Source organism: Lepidochelys olivacea (assembly GCF_965140295.1).
Source record: "Lepidochelys olivacea isolate rLepOli2 genome assembly, chromosome: 6".
Lineage (NCBI taxonomy): Eukaryota > Metazoa > Chordata > Testudines > Cheloniidae > Lepidochelys > Lepidochelys olivacea.
The window spans coordinates 66,382,319-66,399,757 of record NC_140416.1 but is presented as its reverse complement, the minus strand read 5'-3'; the positions used below and the strand labels follow the sequence as shown (position 1 = coordinate 66,399,757).

Sequence of the window (17,439 nt, the reverse complement as noted above, 5' to 3'; positions counted from 1 at the left end):
TATCCCTCCCCCCACTCAATGAAATTCTTAACCACAATAAATCCATTTCCAATAGTCCCCATGGAACATACAGTTCCTACCATGATTGAAGAGCTGAAGAATATTTGCTATTAAACTATCAGGGTCTTCACCATGCTTGCAGATTTCTTGAAGCTGTTATCCAGAATATCAAATCTTCTTATGGAACAAGTATATCAATATCTGGCTCAGAAATGCACAATTCTACCTTCCTGCTGCAGAAGAAGCAACACTGCTAGAAAAGTATTTGTGATTTTTCCATGCATTGATCACCCATGGATGTGTGTCCTCATATTCCTAGGGAGGCAAATCAAAGAGGCATTCTATTACAGATTCTCCATTTTACAGAAATATATTTGAATTTGTCCATTCAACATTCTTGAACTACACACTTGGAAGGAATTTCTTTTAAGAATTTACTGTTTTAGACACTCTCAACTTTTATCAACGTGTTCTAACTATAAAATTTAATTGCATAAGAGTAGATTCTCCTGAGCCTCATACTCAGCTGGCCCTGTTATTATGCTCTGCTGCTTTCTTCTCTTTGGACATTCCCCTTGACTCCCATCTGTAACTTTTTTTTCCTCTCTTTCTTTTCTTGCCTCTTTAATTGGAACTTTTTTCTTGGAAAAAAAATACAAATTTACTCAACCTGTTTTGCCAGTATGTTTTTCTAGTGGCTTTTTTATATTTTTTTAAACACCTGCCATAGGAAATAATCATTCACACAGCTCTGCTGGCCAGAGATTTTGGCTACAAATTTCTATACATAAACCTAGTAATACTTTTTTGTTTTGCTGTGGAGGTTATGCGAGATCAAAGTAATGAGATGTGTGCAAAACCACCGCAAATTCTTCATGTCTCAGTATTGTAAGGTTATGCTCCAGATTTGTCATGAAGTACCATCCTATATAGACAATAGCTGCACTGACCTCTAATGTGGCTTGAGACAACACTGTTAACTCTTATTGCTATGCTAAAAAACCTTTAGTTTGTTCAGTAACTTAGAGTTACACTGCGCAAAAAGGATACCTCTTTTCTGTGGCACTCTGATGTGACAGACTGGAATTTCTGGAGCAGCTTCAGGTAAATAAAAGAAACCTATTTTCACCCAAATAAATAATAAAATCAAGGGAACATTTGTGTTAATTATCATGTAATGAAATTTTTGTTCTTTTTAACTGACAATGGTTTCATACATTCCCGAAGTTAAGAAACAAGTTGGAGGTTTTGGCAAATGGTTTGGAGAAATGGATGTTTTGGCACCTGGGAAGGTGTGGAAAATGATTTGGGACTGTGGAATAATCATATTAGCTGGATATTTTCTGCTAAATTGCCATTTAAACTAATGTTAGGTTTCAAGATTAACATTCCCACGGAAATTAATAAAGAGCATTTCAAAGCAAGTTGTTTCAGCCTGTTTATGTACACAGAAAGACATCATTACATTGGTTTATACTCAGTTCATAGTTGGAAGGTTATTTTCAACCACAAGAGCTAGAAAAGGATTTTTTAAAAATGAAAACAGGTCCTGGAGCACAGTTCTGGGGTAGGCACTGGATTCTGCAGCGAATTCTAGGGCCATACTGATTATTTCACAGCACCTGTAAGGCAAGCATTGTGACCCGTTTACAGAGAAGTAAACTGAGGCACAGAGATTAAGTGGCTTGCCCATGGTAACATGGCTAGGTAAGAGTAGTGCTGCGACTCCTGAGAAATAGACTAGAGTACTCCCTAGCACAGAAGGAAGTAGTAATTAGGAGGTAATTATCTAAATGACTAGACCAAACTTCCTCCTCTAATTGTTTTTCCTCTCAGAAACACTTTTACAAACCCAAAAGCAGTAGGTAGTTTAACAGTTTATTAATCAGCAAGTGTTATCACAACCCCTTGAAAGGGATACAAAGCATATTCAAATTTGTTATTAAACATTTCCTTAAAAATGAGAGACAATACCTTTGGCATGAACTTTAAATATTTAACAATGGCACAAGGACAGGTGATTGTGTAAAATAGAAAATGCAAAGTGGCATGTTCTCAGTGCTCAGGAAGTTACACACACAAAACAGAAAATATATCCTAAACTCTTTGACTGAATTAAAATGACAAACTATCAAACTGTAGAAACAGCACATTGTTAGAAAAGATACACATTTTTAAGTGTTGTAGGCAAGTTGATGAAAGTGAGGGACTAATAATATCGCTCGCTTGAGACAGGCATATGAAGAGCAGGTTCCGTATAAGTTTCCATACCTTGCACCAAAGACACATGTTGTACACTGGGTGTGGACATATAAGGCCCTTCCAGGTATGAGGCAGCCAGGCCCAACCAGGCAGGATCCAAGTGTGAGGGGATCCAGGTGTGGGATGAAAGGGTTCTGTTTGGGACAATCTGGGTGCAGGCAGCTCAGTGGGGGGTGGGGGTCTAGGTGTGGGGGGATCTGGATGCACAGAAGGGGCTCGTTGTGGGGGTTCCAGGTGCAGGGGCAATGGAACTCTGCAAGGGCTTCCAGGTGAAGGTGGTTGGGGCTCAATGGGGGAGTCTGGGTGCTGGGGGAGTGGGGTTTGGTAGGGTGGGGGTCTGGATGTGGGTGTCTGGTGATGCAGGGGGGTGGGGCTTATCAGGGTGGGGATTTGAATGCAGGGAGCTCAGTGGAGGGTGGTCTGGGGTGCAGGAGTGGGGGTCCGGAGGCAGGGGGTCTTTGTGCAGGGGGGCTCCAGATGCAGGGGTTGAGGTTCAGTGGGTGGGGTTCGGGTATGGCATGTTAGGGGGGTTCTGGGCATATGGGGTGAGGCCTGGCAAACTCTTTCTAGTATAGACAAGAACCCAGTCCTGGGTCTTTCCTGAGCACAATAATAATAATGTCAAACTGAGTGATGGTGGTGGTGATGATGTAACGTAGTTCCCAGCAACTAATCAGAAAACACATTTCATTTAGGACTTGTCAACATTTTTTACCTCACTGAAATGAAAAAAATGTTGACTTTCTTGAAATTATATGGTCAAAATAATTTTTTTTTAAATATTCTTTTCTGCAGGAAATTCTTAATTTGGAAGAAAAGCAAATTTCAAAATTGCAGCATTTGCCATGAAATAGAAACTTGAAATTTCACTCAGTTCTCTAGTAATGGCAAAGAACATTGAAGCGGAGGAGCCACATTTCTTGTTGTCAAAATTCCCTCTCCTGTATCCTCCTTCCCCTCTCTCCACTCTTCCCGACCAGTGTCGTAATTCTTTTTAAAGAATGGCAAAGGATATGTGAGGTGGAAGGGCGGGGAGACGCTTTTGATGGGTTCACAAGTTGCTGGACTGTAACTTTTTAGACCCAGATAGTGCAGTGTATTGATCTCACAACAAAGTCCAGGTATTCTTGGTTCTTTTGTCTGCATTGCTTTGGCAGTTATTTTCTATTAAAAATTACATAAAATAAAAAAATAAAAAAGTTGAAATGGAACAGTTAAAATGAGATGTTTTGACCTTATCGAAATGAAGCGCTTTGTTTCAAAATAAAATTTGGGCAAAATCAACATGTTTCATCTGAAAATTTGACCGGCTCTATTCATTATCCATGTTGAAAGTGCCACGAAGCGGCAGCCTGCACACAGAGGAGTGGAAAGAAGGCTGTGTCACAACCTTTTCACTAACAAAACTAGAAAGAGAAAATGAATGACAGCAAGTCACTGAGGGACCAATCCTGCTCTTCTCTTCAGCAGGTAGGGAAGGTCCCAAAGCAGTGGAACAATTATGGTTCCATTGTGTCACAGGGAGTTGAGATTTGGAGGCTACACACAGTGGTGATTTGCAGCCCAGGTCCACTATGTATCTGTACACAGAAAGGTCAGCGGTAAGGCAGGTGTAGGGCTGGAGGATCAGCAGCTATTCAGATCCTGTTTTCCTTCTACGCTGCAGTAGACTGCAGTAAAAGATTCTTCCCATTTTGCCCCAGTGAATCTCCATAGCCAAGATACTCAGGGAAAGTGCTAGGATGTGCAGTTGCCCAATTGCAGAGATAATACAAATGTAACACATTCACACCAGTACAACTGCTTCTAAAGTCTCAATTTCTATTAAACAAAACAATATTCTATCATAAAAATAAAGTGATTTTATAACCTGCCGCATAAATTACATAGAGGATCCACAAAAACAACGGGGAGTCCTTGAGGCACCTTAGAGACTAATGAATTTATTTAAAGAATAAGCTTTTGTGGGCTAGAACCCAGTTCATCAGATGCATGGAGTGGAAAATACAGTAGCAAGTATAAATACACAGAAGATCAGTGTCACTATTAAACATAACAAGGTATTTGTACAGACCCGGGGCTAGATTCAGCCCTGACATAAATGGGCACAACCCCACTGAAGTTAATGGAGATGCATAAGGACTGAATTTTGCCCTTAACTGATTTGGAGTTTTGGGGATGGGGAGGTGACTAAACTGTATTAAGGAAGGAATAGTAATGAAAAACAGATTGAGTGTTCAAGAATAATTAACTAGAGCAGGGTACCCTTGATACAAGGGTCTGAAAGCCTGTCTGGGTAAAGTAGCGTCACCATTCTGTCACAGTCTAAAATGGCTCCATCGATTTCACACAGAGCAGAATCCTGGTAACGCTCAGGTAGTTCCTTCTCAAAGCACAACTTCACATGTAGGATTGGAGAATGCATTAGTTTAAGTTGAAAACAGTCTGGACCAGCAGATTTTAAGAAAGATATTATTGTATCCATTTCCCTTGCTCTTTGGTATCCTTCTTACCTAAAAAGAAATGTACAATCTACAACTCTGTTCATGAAAACACCCATGGACCAAATCCTGCAGTCCATTCTCAGGCAAAACTCCCATTGACTTTGTGCTAGAAGGGACTTTACTACTGAGAACCCCATTAAACCTGGAAGTAGTGCAAATCACATAATTAATAGAAGGCAATTCTCTCTCTTGCTACCAAACACGCCTCTTTATGCTCCGTTCCCCTGACTGCAGCCCATGTAACATGACAGTATCAGAAGTGCCTGCCTCCCACATGCAGGGGACTGAAATAAAAGGAAGAAGTGAAGCTCCTCTTCAGTAAGGGAAGGGTTTGTTTTCCATCTCACGTCCCCCAAACACTGGAGGAACCCTAAAAACATGCTGTCCTGCCATAGCTGAGGTGAAAGAGGAGAGAGCGAGCATGAAGTACTCAGACAATGTGTGTAAGGCTATGATCAGCTCAAAGAGGAAACAAGCATGGAAAAGCAGACAGGAAAAGAAAAATAAACTGTTTCCCTCAAAAGGATAAGTAAAGAGGAAGCTTTGCTAAGAAAGTAGGTTTCAGGCCACAAACAGGGTAGCATTAAAGGGCCCAGAAATGCAAAGGGTCATTTATACAGTTGCTTTGAGGAAGTCAACAAGTTGCCTTGGTGACACAGAAGCAGCAGGGAATAAAACACAAGTCAAAAGGAACAGAAATCATTGCCCCCTGCAGGACAATGGAGTTATTTTCCCATACATGCTCCAGTAATCTTTAATTTTTCTGATAATTAGCATAGCCAACATAAACAGTTTTGAACAGCTTTTTGTTCTCAGGGTTTGTCAACAAAAATGAGTATATGTTTCTCATGTACACCATGAGAGACAAGGCAGAGGGCACACTGGATTCATCAGGCCTAACACCAGGTCAGAAGAACATGTATAAAAGAGGAAAGGAACAGAGGTAATTTCAATTGGAAACCTGAGCAATCCTCACAAAAATATCAAAAGAAAACTGGAGAAATTTTTTTTTCAAAGCATTAAGAGTCAGCGGCAAAGAAAAGGTAAAGGGGAATTATGAACAAAGCAGAATACCTGAGAATCTTCAACTGGAGACTTTGGGTACAGGTAAACACAAAAACCTACTTGATGGAAGACGCGCCAAGATCCCTGAAAAAATGTAAGTCGTCTGAAAAACTGAATATCATAGAAGGGACTTATGCAACTTTACACAGACCTTCAAAGCAGCTGGAAGTGATACAGAGAACCAGAGACACACGTAAGATATTCAGTCTTGGTAAAATGGTTAAAGAGCTAATGGTGTATGACCGTGGCAATCCTGAGAAAATTCCCATCCTCTCCCACCCCGTCTCCACAACCTAGTGATGACTGTAGTTGGAGTAGTGTATTCAGTATTATATTTAAGATATCAGCAAGCATATTTCAGAACTCCAGATCACACTGGTTGGCTAGGGTTAATGTGAAAGCCTCAGAGAACATAGAATGGGGCAGATGAAAGCACAGTCAGCACATGGGCAGAATACAGATTGGAGACTTCTGGCAGAGATTTCTGGTAACACGCTATGCCTATATAAGATCTTACAAACTCACTGGAGAGCTTTCAGACTGTTGTTGCTACAGTCAAGAAGAATGAACTTCCTTTTCCAAAGACCAAGGCATCAGATGGACTCTGGGGCAAGGATGTATGAGAGCTTATGCACCAACAACAAATAACCTTATGGCTGAACTGATCCAGAAGAGGGTTTGTCTCCAGCCAAAAAACCAATAGTAATATTTCAATATCAACAAACATGTATCTAATTACTTTTGGAAGAGTTGCTTTGAATTAGGTACTCAGTTGTAATTGCTGTGTATAACCACAGGCTAATGAAATAGTGTGTATGGATTTAACATATAAATTAACCTGAGACCCTGAAGTACTACTTTTCAGTTTTACACAGACGTGCTAAGAGATTTGAGATGTTTGGTTTGTTTAACAAAAAATACTAGCAGTATCAAACAAACAGTCAAGTGGTTGCTGCTGAAGAGATGGTTGACAGACAGCCCTCTCTCACTTATAAAACTGAGTGAATGTAATATACCTAACAGTTGATTACAAAAAGCATCTCATTCATTTGTGAATAAATTAGATCAGTTCTTTGAAATATCTTAGCGGTTCCTAAATCAACTTAAGAAAGAACCTTCTAATGGAATATTTACAATTAGCACACAGATATAGGAATGGATAACTATTTATTGGCATATATACCATAAGACCTTACTATAGCTGTAAGCTAGAGATATGCATAAAGATGGATTAATATTTTTGCTTCCATTTGGTGTGTTTTTTAATATTGTGTATGTCTTTAGACTTCATATTACATGTTAGTGTAGTAAAGACGGGAATATATTGTTAAACTGCAGCAAAGAATAACACTAAGCTACATTAAATGATTAAAAACAATCCAATGGAGGGTGTACTGTTGTGCAATACAAACTCATGGTGGAGTTTCAATCAAGGACCCATGTCTAAGATTTGGTCTGATTGCTCAGGGATGCATGAATTCTGTAGAAGGCATATGGAAGAGCTACTAGATTGATCAAAAGTATTGAAAGAACTGAAGTAAGTGGCTAAGTTGAAGAGCTTGAATGTATACAAGCTTGAGAAAAAAAGCTATGTAGGGGAGGATCTTCTTAGAGCATTTAAGTACTTAACACGGACATTCCTGAAAATTATAAATTTCAACCAACTACACTCAGGAAATAGGGAACCGGTGAGGAGATGGAGGGAGGCTGTACAACACATCACTGGAAGGTATATGCTGAGTGCTCAAAGTTAGCAATGAACTGTCAAGGCTTCTGAAAATTCTGCTATAATGTCATTGCTATTCAGACATGAATAAATGAATCTGCCTACTTAGTTACTCTCAGGAAATTCTCCCTTCCTCACCCAATAGGTTAGTCAATCACTCTTTGGATTGGTCTGTCCCAGAAGGTACTTCCAGAATCTACCTTTCTTGGATTCAAGGGGAAAAAGTGCTCAAAATTACAGTACTTTTGATACCTATAGTCTTTTATGCTATATATGTATTATAAGGTGATTCCCACTCACATGCACATAAACTAAACTAACTACCAAGTTTGGAAGGAATTGTTGTTCTATCCCCCACTCCCCGTGCAAAAAGAAAAAGCATATTAAAATTAATGGGGATGGAGAATCACTTTCCTCTGGAGAACTGAGAACAGGGATGTTCGAATCAGTTGTGTGTATCTCACATGATCAATATTCTTTGATTGTACAATTGGGAAGGATGGTGAAGTGAAGTGTTGGTGCACTTCTTTCCTTCCCAAATATTTATTTAATAAATTAACAATGCTCTAAGGCAGTGCTACTCAAAGTGGTGGTCCGCAGACTCCGCGAGCCATCGGTTGCCGATCTGTGCGCACATTGGAAAAACAAATTGCCGGTCCCTCACATCAGATAGCTTGAGAAGCACTACTCTAAGGGACCAATTCCAGCTTTTGTGAAAGTCAGTGGAAAGACTCCTGTTAACTTCAGTGGAAGCTGGCTTGGCCCTTTAGTGGCCTACCTTCTGAAGATGATGCTACAGTAGGAATGGAACATTTTTTTCTACATTTGCCAGCTTCCCTTTAACAAAGGAAAGAATTCAAAATTCTGCTGAAATAAAAGAAACTAAAAAGAATACTTGGACATAAAGATATCCATATAATTGGTTGTAAACCTTGAGTGTAAATCCTAAGAGAATTTATCAAGCCACCTGAACATGCACACTGAATACACCAGACCCTTGCTAGAATGTGCGTCTATATAGCGTAAATTTGCATATAATACGGTCACGGCCATGGATCCCAAATTTAATTACTTTAATTGCAATTAATTTTAACGCAGTCCCCGTGTTAACACGGTACCACACATGGATCCCAAATCCCTCATTCTAGTGAGGGTCTGGTGTATCTTGAAAAGAAGTTTAATACAACACAGCCTTCCCTCATGATTTAAAACAAGGCTTCTGTTTCTGCTTAAACATGTGAATTCCCTTGCTTCCAAGAACCAGGACCAAACAGTGCTATAACTGGAAAAGTTCAGGAATTTACACCAAACAACGTGCAAAGCAGCTAAACAGAAATCTCGAAATTCCCACCCCCAACACAGTGGGGATCCAAATCTTTTTTTAGCTGATGAGTCAGTTGCACATTATTTTATGCACAAAGCAAAAGGAAGCATCTCTTCTGTTTACCACAATGCACAGTTGACAGATTTAAACAGTTTTAATATATTGCAGATTTTAAAAAATAATCTCTGGTAAAAATTCTTTTCTTTCTGCTCATGTCCTGAACATTCTTACAAAAAGTTCTACCCATGTCCCCCTTCCTTCTCACAAGTTATTATTATTAAAATCAACAGCAATACATGAAGGCAAACTCCTTTGTATTTCTTCCTTTTCTAAAGCTAGGGATACGGACTTACACAAAGGCACCTAAAGTATCTTTATTAAACAAATCTATGCCTTCTAGAAACAGGTGAGTTTGAGCTTTAGCGTTTCCCTCCACTTGCTAAACAGTTTGGGGAGCTTTGTGTTTTCTAGGTATTCATGTTTAGTATATGATTGTAGGTGTGGTCTACCTCGTTTCTGCTTTTTGGTTGTAAATACAGTGAGACATGGACAGCGTGATTCTCAGAGAAAGCTTTGCTATCTTAGCAATGTAAGGTGTGGAAGTAGTTACAAAAGGCACTTGTGATAAACCTGTCTCAGTGAAGGTCAACCAGAGCTATTACACAAGTAACCTCTGTACTATGCTGCTGGTTCCAGTAACTTGTGTGAAATCTGATACGTGATTTAAAGATTGCCTCTAAACCTAATGTTAAGCCTTGATGGTTCAACTCATCTGTAAAAAGATTCAGAGTGCTTTCAATTCCCTCCATCCCTCACTTAATCTCCTCCCTGTGTTTTTCACTCTGACACCTGCAAAGGTTTCCTGTGTGATGGTGGCACCAGATGAAGTGGTAGGATGCTGGGCAGTTCATACCCATCCAGTTTAATCTTGATAAGATGTTTTGCCAGTGCAAACTCCTCCTCGTCCAACATGCCGTCATTATCACAATCTGCAAGTTTCCAGATTTTCCCCAAAACACTGTTCGGCAGTTTGGAGTTCACCATTTCCTTCTTTGCATTGACCCCAGAGATTTTGCCATTGATTGGTGACAGAGTGTAGAAGATCTCATCATATACAGGTTTATCTTTGGCAATAACCCATTCCTCCTCATCAGCTCCTTCCCTGGCACCTTCCCCATATCCTTGGTCAAAGGGCCCTGTCATGGTGCCATCAAAGGCTCCACCATGCACCATCTGTGTAGGCATGTTGATTTCTTCCTGGCTTATCAGGCTCATCAGAGGGGCGATTTTATTGGCCAACATGTTATCCACAGCTTCAATCAGCTTTGGTTTCAGAGAATGAAATTTAGAGAAGTCATAGTTCTCCAGCTGTTCCTGTCAATAACAAAACACGCATACCAATGATTAAACAAAACATTTGCAAAGGTTTCATTGATGAAAACTTTTAGAGCAGATTCTGTTGAAGGAACTCCTTCAAATGAGATGTCTGTCTGCAGAGGTCTCATTTGAAACAGTTCCCACTGCAGAAACTCAAAACTAAACCCACTTGAAAGAGAAACAGAAGTTCATATTTTATATGTATACCCTCATACACTGATCAACCTTAAATTCAAAAGTCTAAGCATAATTTTCCAATGAATCCGTTATATATCCTTCCCTAATAAAATAGGTTTACAACATTTTTCTCAAGAAACAAATACTTTACAAAAAATTGTCAGTTGATATATAATGTTAACTGACAAAGTTTTCCATTTAGTAGTATTCCTCATAAGAAAATATTTAGATATGAAAATCAATAAGGAATTACATCACAGGAAGAGAGTGAGGTTCACCAGTAAGGCCCCAACCTTGCAAACACTTACGAATCCTCTGAAAGTTAAAAACATGAGTCAAAATATTTGCAGCATCAGGGCTCAATTTTGTAACAAACCTTTTTGTCAGTGGCTAAGGGAATGAAGGGGAAGCGTAACCTGGGAGTACAAATTCACTGTGCATAACAAATTTTATTTAGGCCCATGTCTCTTAAGAGTAACTTAAAGATGTTCTGTAGCACTTTTTTCAGTTATAAGCAGAACCTCCCTCAAGCTAGAGTCAATTTCCCCCCCTGCCCCAACTTCTACAACTCAAATAACTGATTTCATTTACAATTTCATAATCTTTTTTTATCAGGCAAGTTAAGGACTAAATGTCATACCTAAGTTCACTGAACTTCCCTGTTTTTTGTCATATCTTTAATGTTAAAACAGGTTTTAGGTAATGTAATAGATACTTATTGGACACTACCATGTACAATAATAACAATCTCCTTATTCCCATACCAGCAATACTAATGTTTTAATACAGTCCTACTTGGGCCTTCCTACTCAGCTATAACTCCCACTGATTTCAGTGGGAGTCCTGCCCACGTAAGGTATGAGAGATCAGGCCCTTGTTGATGTACATTTATGGCGGAGATAAAGCTATTAAAATATTTCAGGCTGCTATGAAATGTTGCTATCTAATTAGCTGTCATTTCAAATGCTTAGCACAAACACGCAAGTGAAAATGAAAATGGCAAAGAGCAAAGATTCCTGAGGGCATTTGGCAACAAGGCCAGCTAGGAACAGCTTGTCCTCACTGATCTAGTGACAAGTGTCAAGTCAAAGTCTCAGTTCCCTAAAAGGAATAGCCCCTGGGTATTATTGGTAGCAAAAGTGACATCTAGTTTGCCAACCTCTGTTTTTTAGCAGGGCAGGATAGGAAAACTCCATAGAAATACAAGGAAATATACATCGGCAACTTTTATGACCCCAACTGTCTAACTTATATACATAATGGTTATATTTAGCTCCAGAAATGGTTACATTATGTTTTTATTTCTACACCTATTTCAACCAATAGACTTGATCTTGCTCATCAGAACAGAGAAAGTGGGCAAGATTTTATGTAAAGATAATTGTTGCTAACAGAACACGGCAGTACCATGCACTCACACATTATGCTCTGTCACAACAAACATATCCAACAAGTGATAGCATTTAGGAGCTAAGTTTCTTGCACAGTAAAGCTGAATTTAAAATGTCAGCTTAGTAATCAAATTTTGCTAATAAACGCAATACACGAATAAGAGAAATCCTACATGAAAAGTGTTAGTACTTTGAGTAATGTCAGCATAGATACCCCACACCTGGATGTGCATATGTTCTATGCACTGCAATCAGAACCTTCTAAAAAGCTGTATGTCATGGTACTGAAAGTTCAGATCCAAGGTACTATAACCAGCTGTAGCCCTTAATAACTTTATTTCCTTCAAGTTGCTGAAGCAAAGAAGCCAGAAATCTGTGCCTCCTGTTTGTCATGGTATCAGCTGGTGCTATTCATGTAGTTTCTCGTAAATATTCACGTAAATAGTTAGATTTGTTATCTATTTGTTGATTTAAAATTAGTGAATAACAGTTTAGATTTAGGTCCATGTCTTTACAGTCTCTTAGTACCAGAAGTATACCTGTTCTATTGGTACTCATTTAAACATATCTGGTACCAAAAAGAGGGCTGACCTATTAAAAGAAGAAAAGTTGGATTTTAAAATAGTGCCCATCTTGCTGTGGCAAGATCTTGGTAACTGACTTAACATTTGAAGTGTCTTGGGGACACTTGCTGAGGGAGGTACACAATTTGTTCCATGTCATGCACTTGGGATGAATAGGGGTGAAATCCTGGTCCCATTCAAGGCAATGCCAAAGCTCCCATTTACTTCAGTAGGGCCAAGATTTCAATCTAGGAGTCGAGATTTCAACCTACGAACAGTAGTTTTCTACTATAACTTTCCCCTTCCCCTCTCCCCTCCCGGCAACCTCAGCCACCTGTTAAACGCTGATAAATTGCTTTGACAAATCATGGCTAACTCACGGCTTCCCTGCTCCATACAACTCTGGAATCTAGTGGTGCTGACTCACATTTCTTAAAACATGTGTGCACACAAAATTAATTATACACTTGCAAGCTGGCAAGACCAAAAGACTATCGGTTTCCTTTAAATCAATCTATTTGGCTGGAATTCATTCACTATTACCTGCTACAAAGTCTGTACTGATGAGTTTAGTTTCAGGAAGCAAAGATCAACTCAGTCAGCTAGAAGAAAAGGAGTACTTGTGGCACCTTAGAGACTAACCAATTTATTTGAGCATAAGCTTTCGTGAGTTACAGCTCACTTCGTCGGATGCATGGTTAGTCTCTAAGGTGCCACAAGTACTCCTTTTCTTTTTGCGAATACAGACTAACACGGCTGTTACTCTGAAATCAGTCAGCTAGCCACACTGTTCTTTCCCTAGCATGAACGTGTGTGTGAGAAATCACTTGTCAGGACTTTGCTGCCATCTGCTGCTGAGACTTAGGAAAATACACCAGTCATTTTTCAAACACTAAGTCCCACTGAAGAATTCATTTTAGTAACAAGCCAGTCTCAAGTGTTCTACTTTGTTATTTGCCTGTTTTCGAACTCCATGATCAATGATTGCCTAGCAAAAAGGAGATTGTACTCTTCTGCTTTTCTTTATATAAATCCTTCCTTAAAGTCTACCTTTTCAAGCAGTCACCCCTCCCTCCTGATTAATTATTCCTATAGTGTCCAACTCCTGAACTATGTCTTGAGTTTTCCTTGTTTTACTGCTCATACAACTTACTGGTTTCTAAATTAACTGCAGCCACTCAGGAAAGAAACCTGAACATCACTGTGGACAGCTCAATAAAAATCTCTGCTCAATACATAGTAGTGGTCAAAAAAAAAAAAAAAAAAAAGCAAACAAAAATGTTAGGGTGTATAAAGGATAGGATAGAAAGCCATTCTGAAAATATTATGCTGCCATTACATACATCAATGGTCCACCTTCATTTGGAATACCATGCTCACTTCTGGTCACCCTATCTCGAACACAGATATAGCAGAAATTGAAGAGATCTCAGAGAAAAATGGTGAAAATGATTAGAGGACATGAAAAGATATGAGTAGGAACTGAAATGAATGGGACTGTTTAGATGAAATAGCAGACAAGAAGAGACACAAGAGTTGTACAGAATACTGACCAGTACAAAGAAGGTAAATTAGACACTCATATTTACATGTTAACATAACATAAGAGAAAGGGGACAGTCTATAAAACTGAAAGGCAGTAAGTTTAAAAGTGATAGAATGTTGTTTAATTTGTTTTTTATGCAATGCACAATTAACTTGTAGAACTCATTGCCATAAGAAACCATTGAGACCAACAGCACAGTAGGATTAAAAAAAGAAGGATCAGACATGTATATGGATAATGAACATCCACAGTTACATTTAATAGGATTTTTTAAAATAATGGATCTAAACCCTTAATTTCAGGGAACAAACCAACCACTAGTTTATTCCATAATTGTCTACAGGGACAAGATACTGAACTAGATGAAATACTGGTTTGATTTCTATGTTATTATGAGTTTAGGATACTTTTTTTCAGAGGAATTAATCCATTGGTTTCATTATTGTGACCCTAACTCATGCTAATCTAGTGAGAGACACAACAGTCAGTTTTCAATCATTATCAATTTCTGACACTTTCTTGCCACTGCTGGCAGAACCCATACTGTTGAGAGCATTATGGGAGACACTGTCGTGTTCCTACATTTGCCAGGCTTGTCAGAAGTCACTGGTTAATAGTCAGAGTACAACTGCACTTTAGTTTGAGTTAATGTACCTGCATTTTCTTGACCTCTGGGAAGTCTCCCGGCGAGATATGGTGCTCTCGTTGCAGTTGGATATAAATTTCAGGTAACCTGCTGATCAGCTCCTTCTTCTTGTTCTCTTTTCCAAATACAGATGGCATTTCCTTCTTTAGATGGCCGATAATGTAAGCATGAACCTAGAAGAAATGGATGAGGGTTGGCATTATTATGAAGAGAGTCAAAAATCCATGCCAGTATTCCTCCTTTTGGCTATAAAAGGAAATGCGAAAGATGAGTTGGGTATTAACACATCTTAGGGACAACAGATATCGACTATGGTTTATTGAGAAATATATTAAAATAGACAAACTGCTGAGCTGAAGAGGCCCTTGAGATGTAGGTGCATTTCAGGTAGCTCCTACTTTGCTGGTTAGCTCATATTTCCACAAACCCATTCGCTGCCTTCTCCCAAGCCTTTTGATGGGTTTTTGTAAAATAAGCAGATGTTCTTTAAATTTTCACCAAAAAATGCTTGAAAAGTTGAGTGCAGCTATTGAGAAGCACAGCATGACATTCTGTCAGTGTCAACAACACAGAGCTATGTGTGGGTGTCATCTGTGCCTACACAGAGCCCCACTTTTAAGTTTAATTGAAACAACTGCATCTGCCTTGCCAAATAAGTTATTTTGGGAAGAGAAAAAAAAAAAGTCCCACAAGCAATCTAAGCAATGTCAAGTGATAGGATGATCTAAGTGGAGTAAGTGAAACAACAGAAATGTGCATCACAACAGAAGAGTGAGTGCATGGTTTCTGTATTTAGGCAGCCACAAAAAGATGACAGATCATGCATCATACTGTAATAACAGTATATCTTGATTGCCTTATGAAGCATGAGGGGGGAACGCAGAATTATTCCAGCATAAGGGAAGATATTTCTTTAGTATGAATCCTAAAATGTGTTGCTGCTTACATAGCTCACTTGGGCCTCTGATCCTACATGACCATTGAAGTCAATGAGACCGCTCACAGTGTGTAGGGTTAAGCATGTGTCAAAATCTTTTCTGGATTGAGGCCTTACTTTGTAAAAATATTTTTTTAAATATATGCATAGATGTAATACACACACATACAAGCAATTATACATAGAAAAAATCCAAAATGATTTTTCACCAAAACTTAAATAATTATTTCAAAATAATTTCTAACGTTTTGATAGATTTCAAAAAGTTAGCAACAAGGGAAGTGAGGGGAACAGTGAGAGTGAAACGCAGCAGAGAGCAGCAGTGGACAGAACATAGGCATGCAAACACCATGGTGATAAGCACAGTACAAATACCTACATAGATACTACAGAATATGTTTTACAGCATTCTATGATATTCCTGAGTTCTAAGAGTTCTCGGTAGGCCACTTTTGGTATAGCTGCTTTAGTTGGAAGACTTACGTTTCTGTGTGTACTAATGAATTTTTTTAAAAAAGGTTGATTTTTGGTCCATATGACAAAGACATTATAGAAATGGACCTAAAAGCAAACTGAAAACCAAACATTCATGCACTGAGCATCCCCTCTTGTTTTATAACAAATGTCACCTTGCAATCCTCGAGAAAAAGTCACTTCACCCATAGCCTGTAGGATTGCATAGATTCCCTTCAAACCAAAACAGATTAGACACAGGTGGCATCATCTGTAGCGGAAATGGGTGTGTATGTGTGTTGAGGATGACAAGGTTCAAAAGTGAAGAGCCTAGATGCACTGTAAAGTGTCCAAGAAGATACACTGGAATCAAATGAGACATGGTTAAGAATCAAGAGTTCTGAAATGGTTAGTTTTCTTGTATTAAAAAAAAAAAAAAAAACCCACAAAACCTTGCAATTGGCAGATCAGTTATACACTTGGGATGTAGGCCAAGAACATTCACATTCTAGGGAGTCCAAAAGAGAATTAGATACCTGACTGAATTAGCAGAAAAGACTAAACATGACCTTTTAGTTTTAGAAGTTTGACAAACTGAGCATTGTTTATAAAATTCCTGTTATCCTATAAATGTATCATTGCAGAGAACACCATGATTGTTACATTCTCAGACAGGTGACACCTATTTCTTATAGCAATGAGGAAAAAAAGAATTAGTGTATGAATGTTCACAATGTGTATATTTCAATGATTTAAACTAGTGTGCCATTATTGAGAAAGACACTGACATGAGGAATACTAATGCTGAAATATGATACATCTCTAAGTATATGATAAATGACAACTGCAAGAATCAGTTACATGATTACCAGGGGAGGGAGAAGAAGAATGAAGAATTGGAAGAATACTGCTGGGGTTGTATTTGAAATATTTTTTCTCCTTTGGCTTCATTTTGATCATCTTAAATGTGATTAATTCACTATTCCTTCAAGATCTAATGGAAGGATCATTACAGTCGAGGTCTGTGGATAGCTACTGCATTCCTCTAATCACTGACAGACCATATGCATATCAGTGTTGCTCGTACACATAAAAACAATCAAACAAAAAACACTTTGCATTTTTGTTTCCACAAACGTTTGTGTTTAAATTTTTGCACAGATGAAGGAATGGATTAAAAATTAAGATGACAACTTGCTGTATATAAATTCTAGATCTGCAGGAAGGGAGATGTATGGGTAATGCACCCTTCTAACACAATACCAATTTATAACAGCCATACAGGATTTAATAGATTTATATATGGACAAAGCATCTAGAAAAAATATGGAACTGCAAGTTTGAAAGGCACAATTACTACAATCCTGCACTTTTATTCCAACTGATTACAGTTGCGTAAATATCACGTGTTTCATAATATAAGAATGTTTCCATCTTCAAAATATTTTATAAGTAATACCTAACACCC

General features: G+C 38.6%; 1 protein-coding gene across 1 annotated transcript in view; it reads right to left on the bottom strand.

The window, feature by feature from the left end:
• Positions 1-1,859: 1,859 nt before the first annotated feature.
• Positions 1,860-17,439, bottom strand: part of EHD4 (EH domain containing 4) — a 60,138-nt gene continuing 44,558 nt past the window's right edge. Inside the window, exons 5-6 of the mRNA XM_084632741.1 lie at positions 14,590-14,754; positions 1,860-10,255 (exon numbers count right to left, since the gene is read on the bottom strand). Of these exons, the coding sequence (XP_084488867.1) occupies positions 9,719-10,255; positions 14,590-14,754 (702 nt within the window). The 3' untranslated portion in view covers positions 1,860-9,718. The remainder of the gene's footprint in view (positions 10,256-14,589; positions 14,755-17,439) is intronic.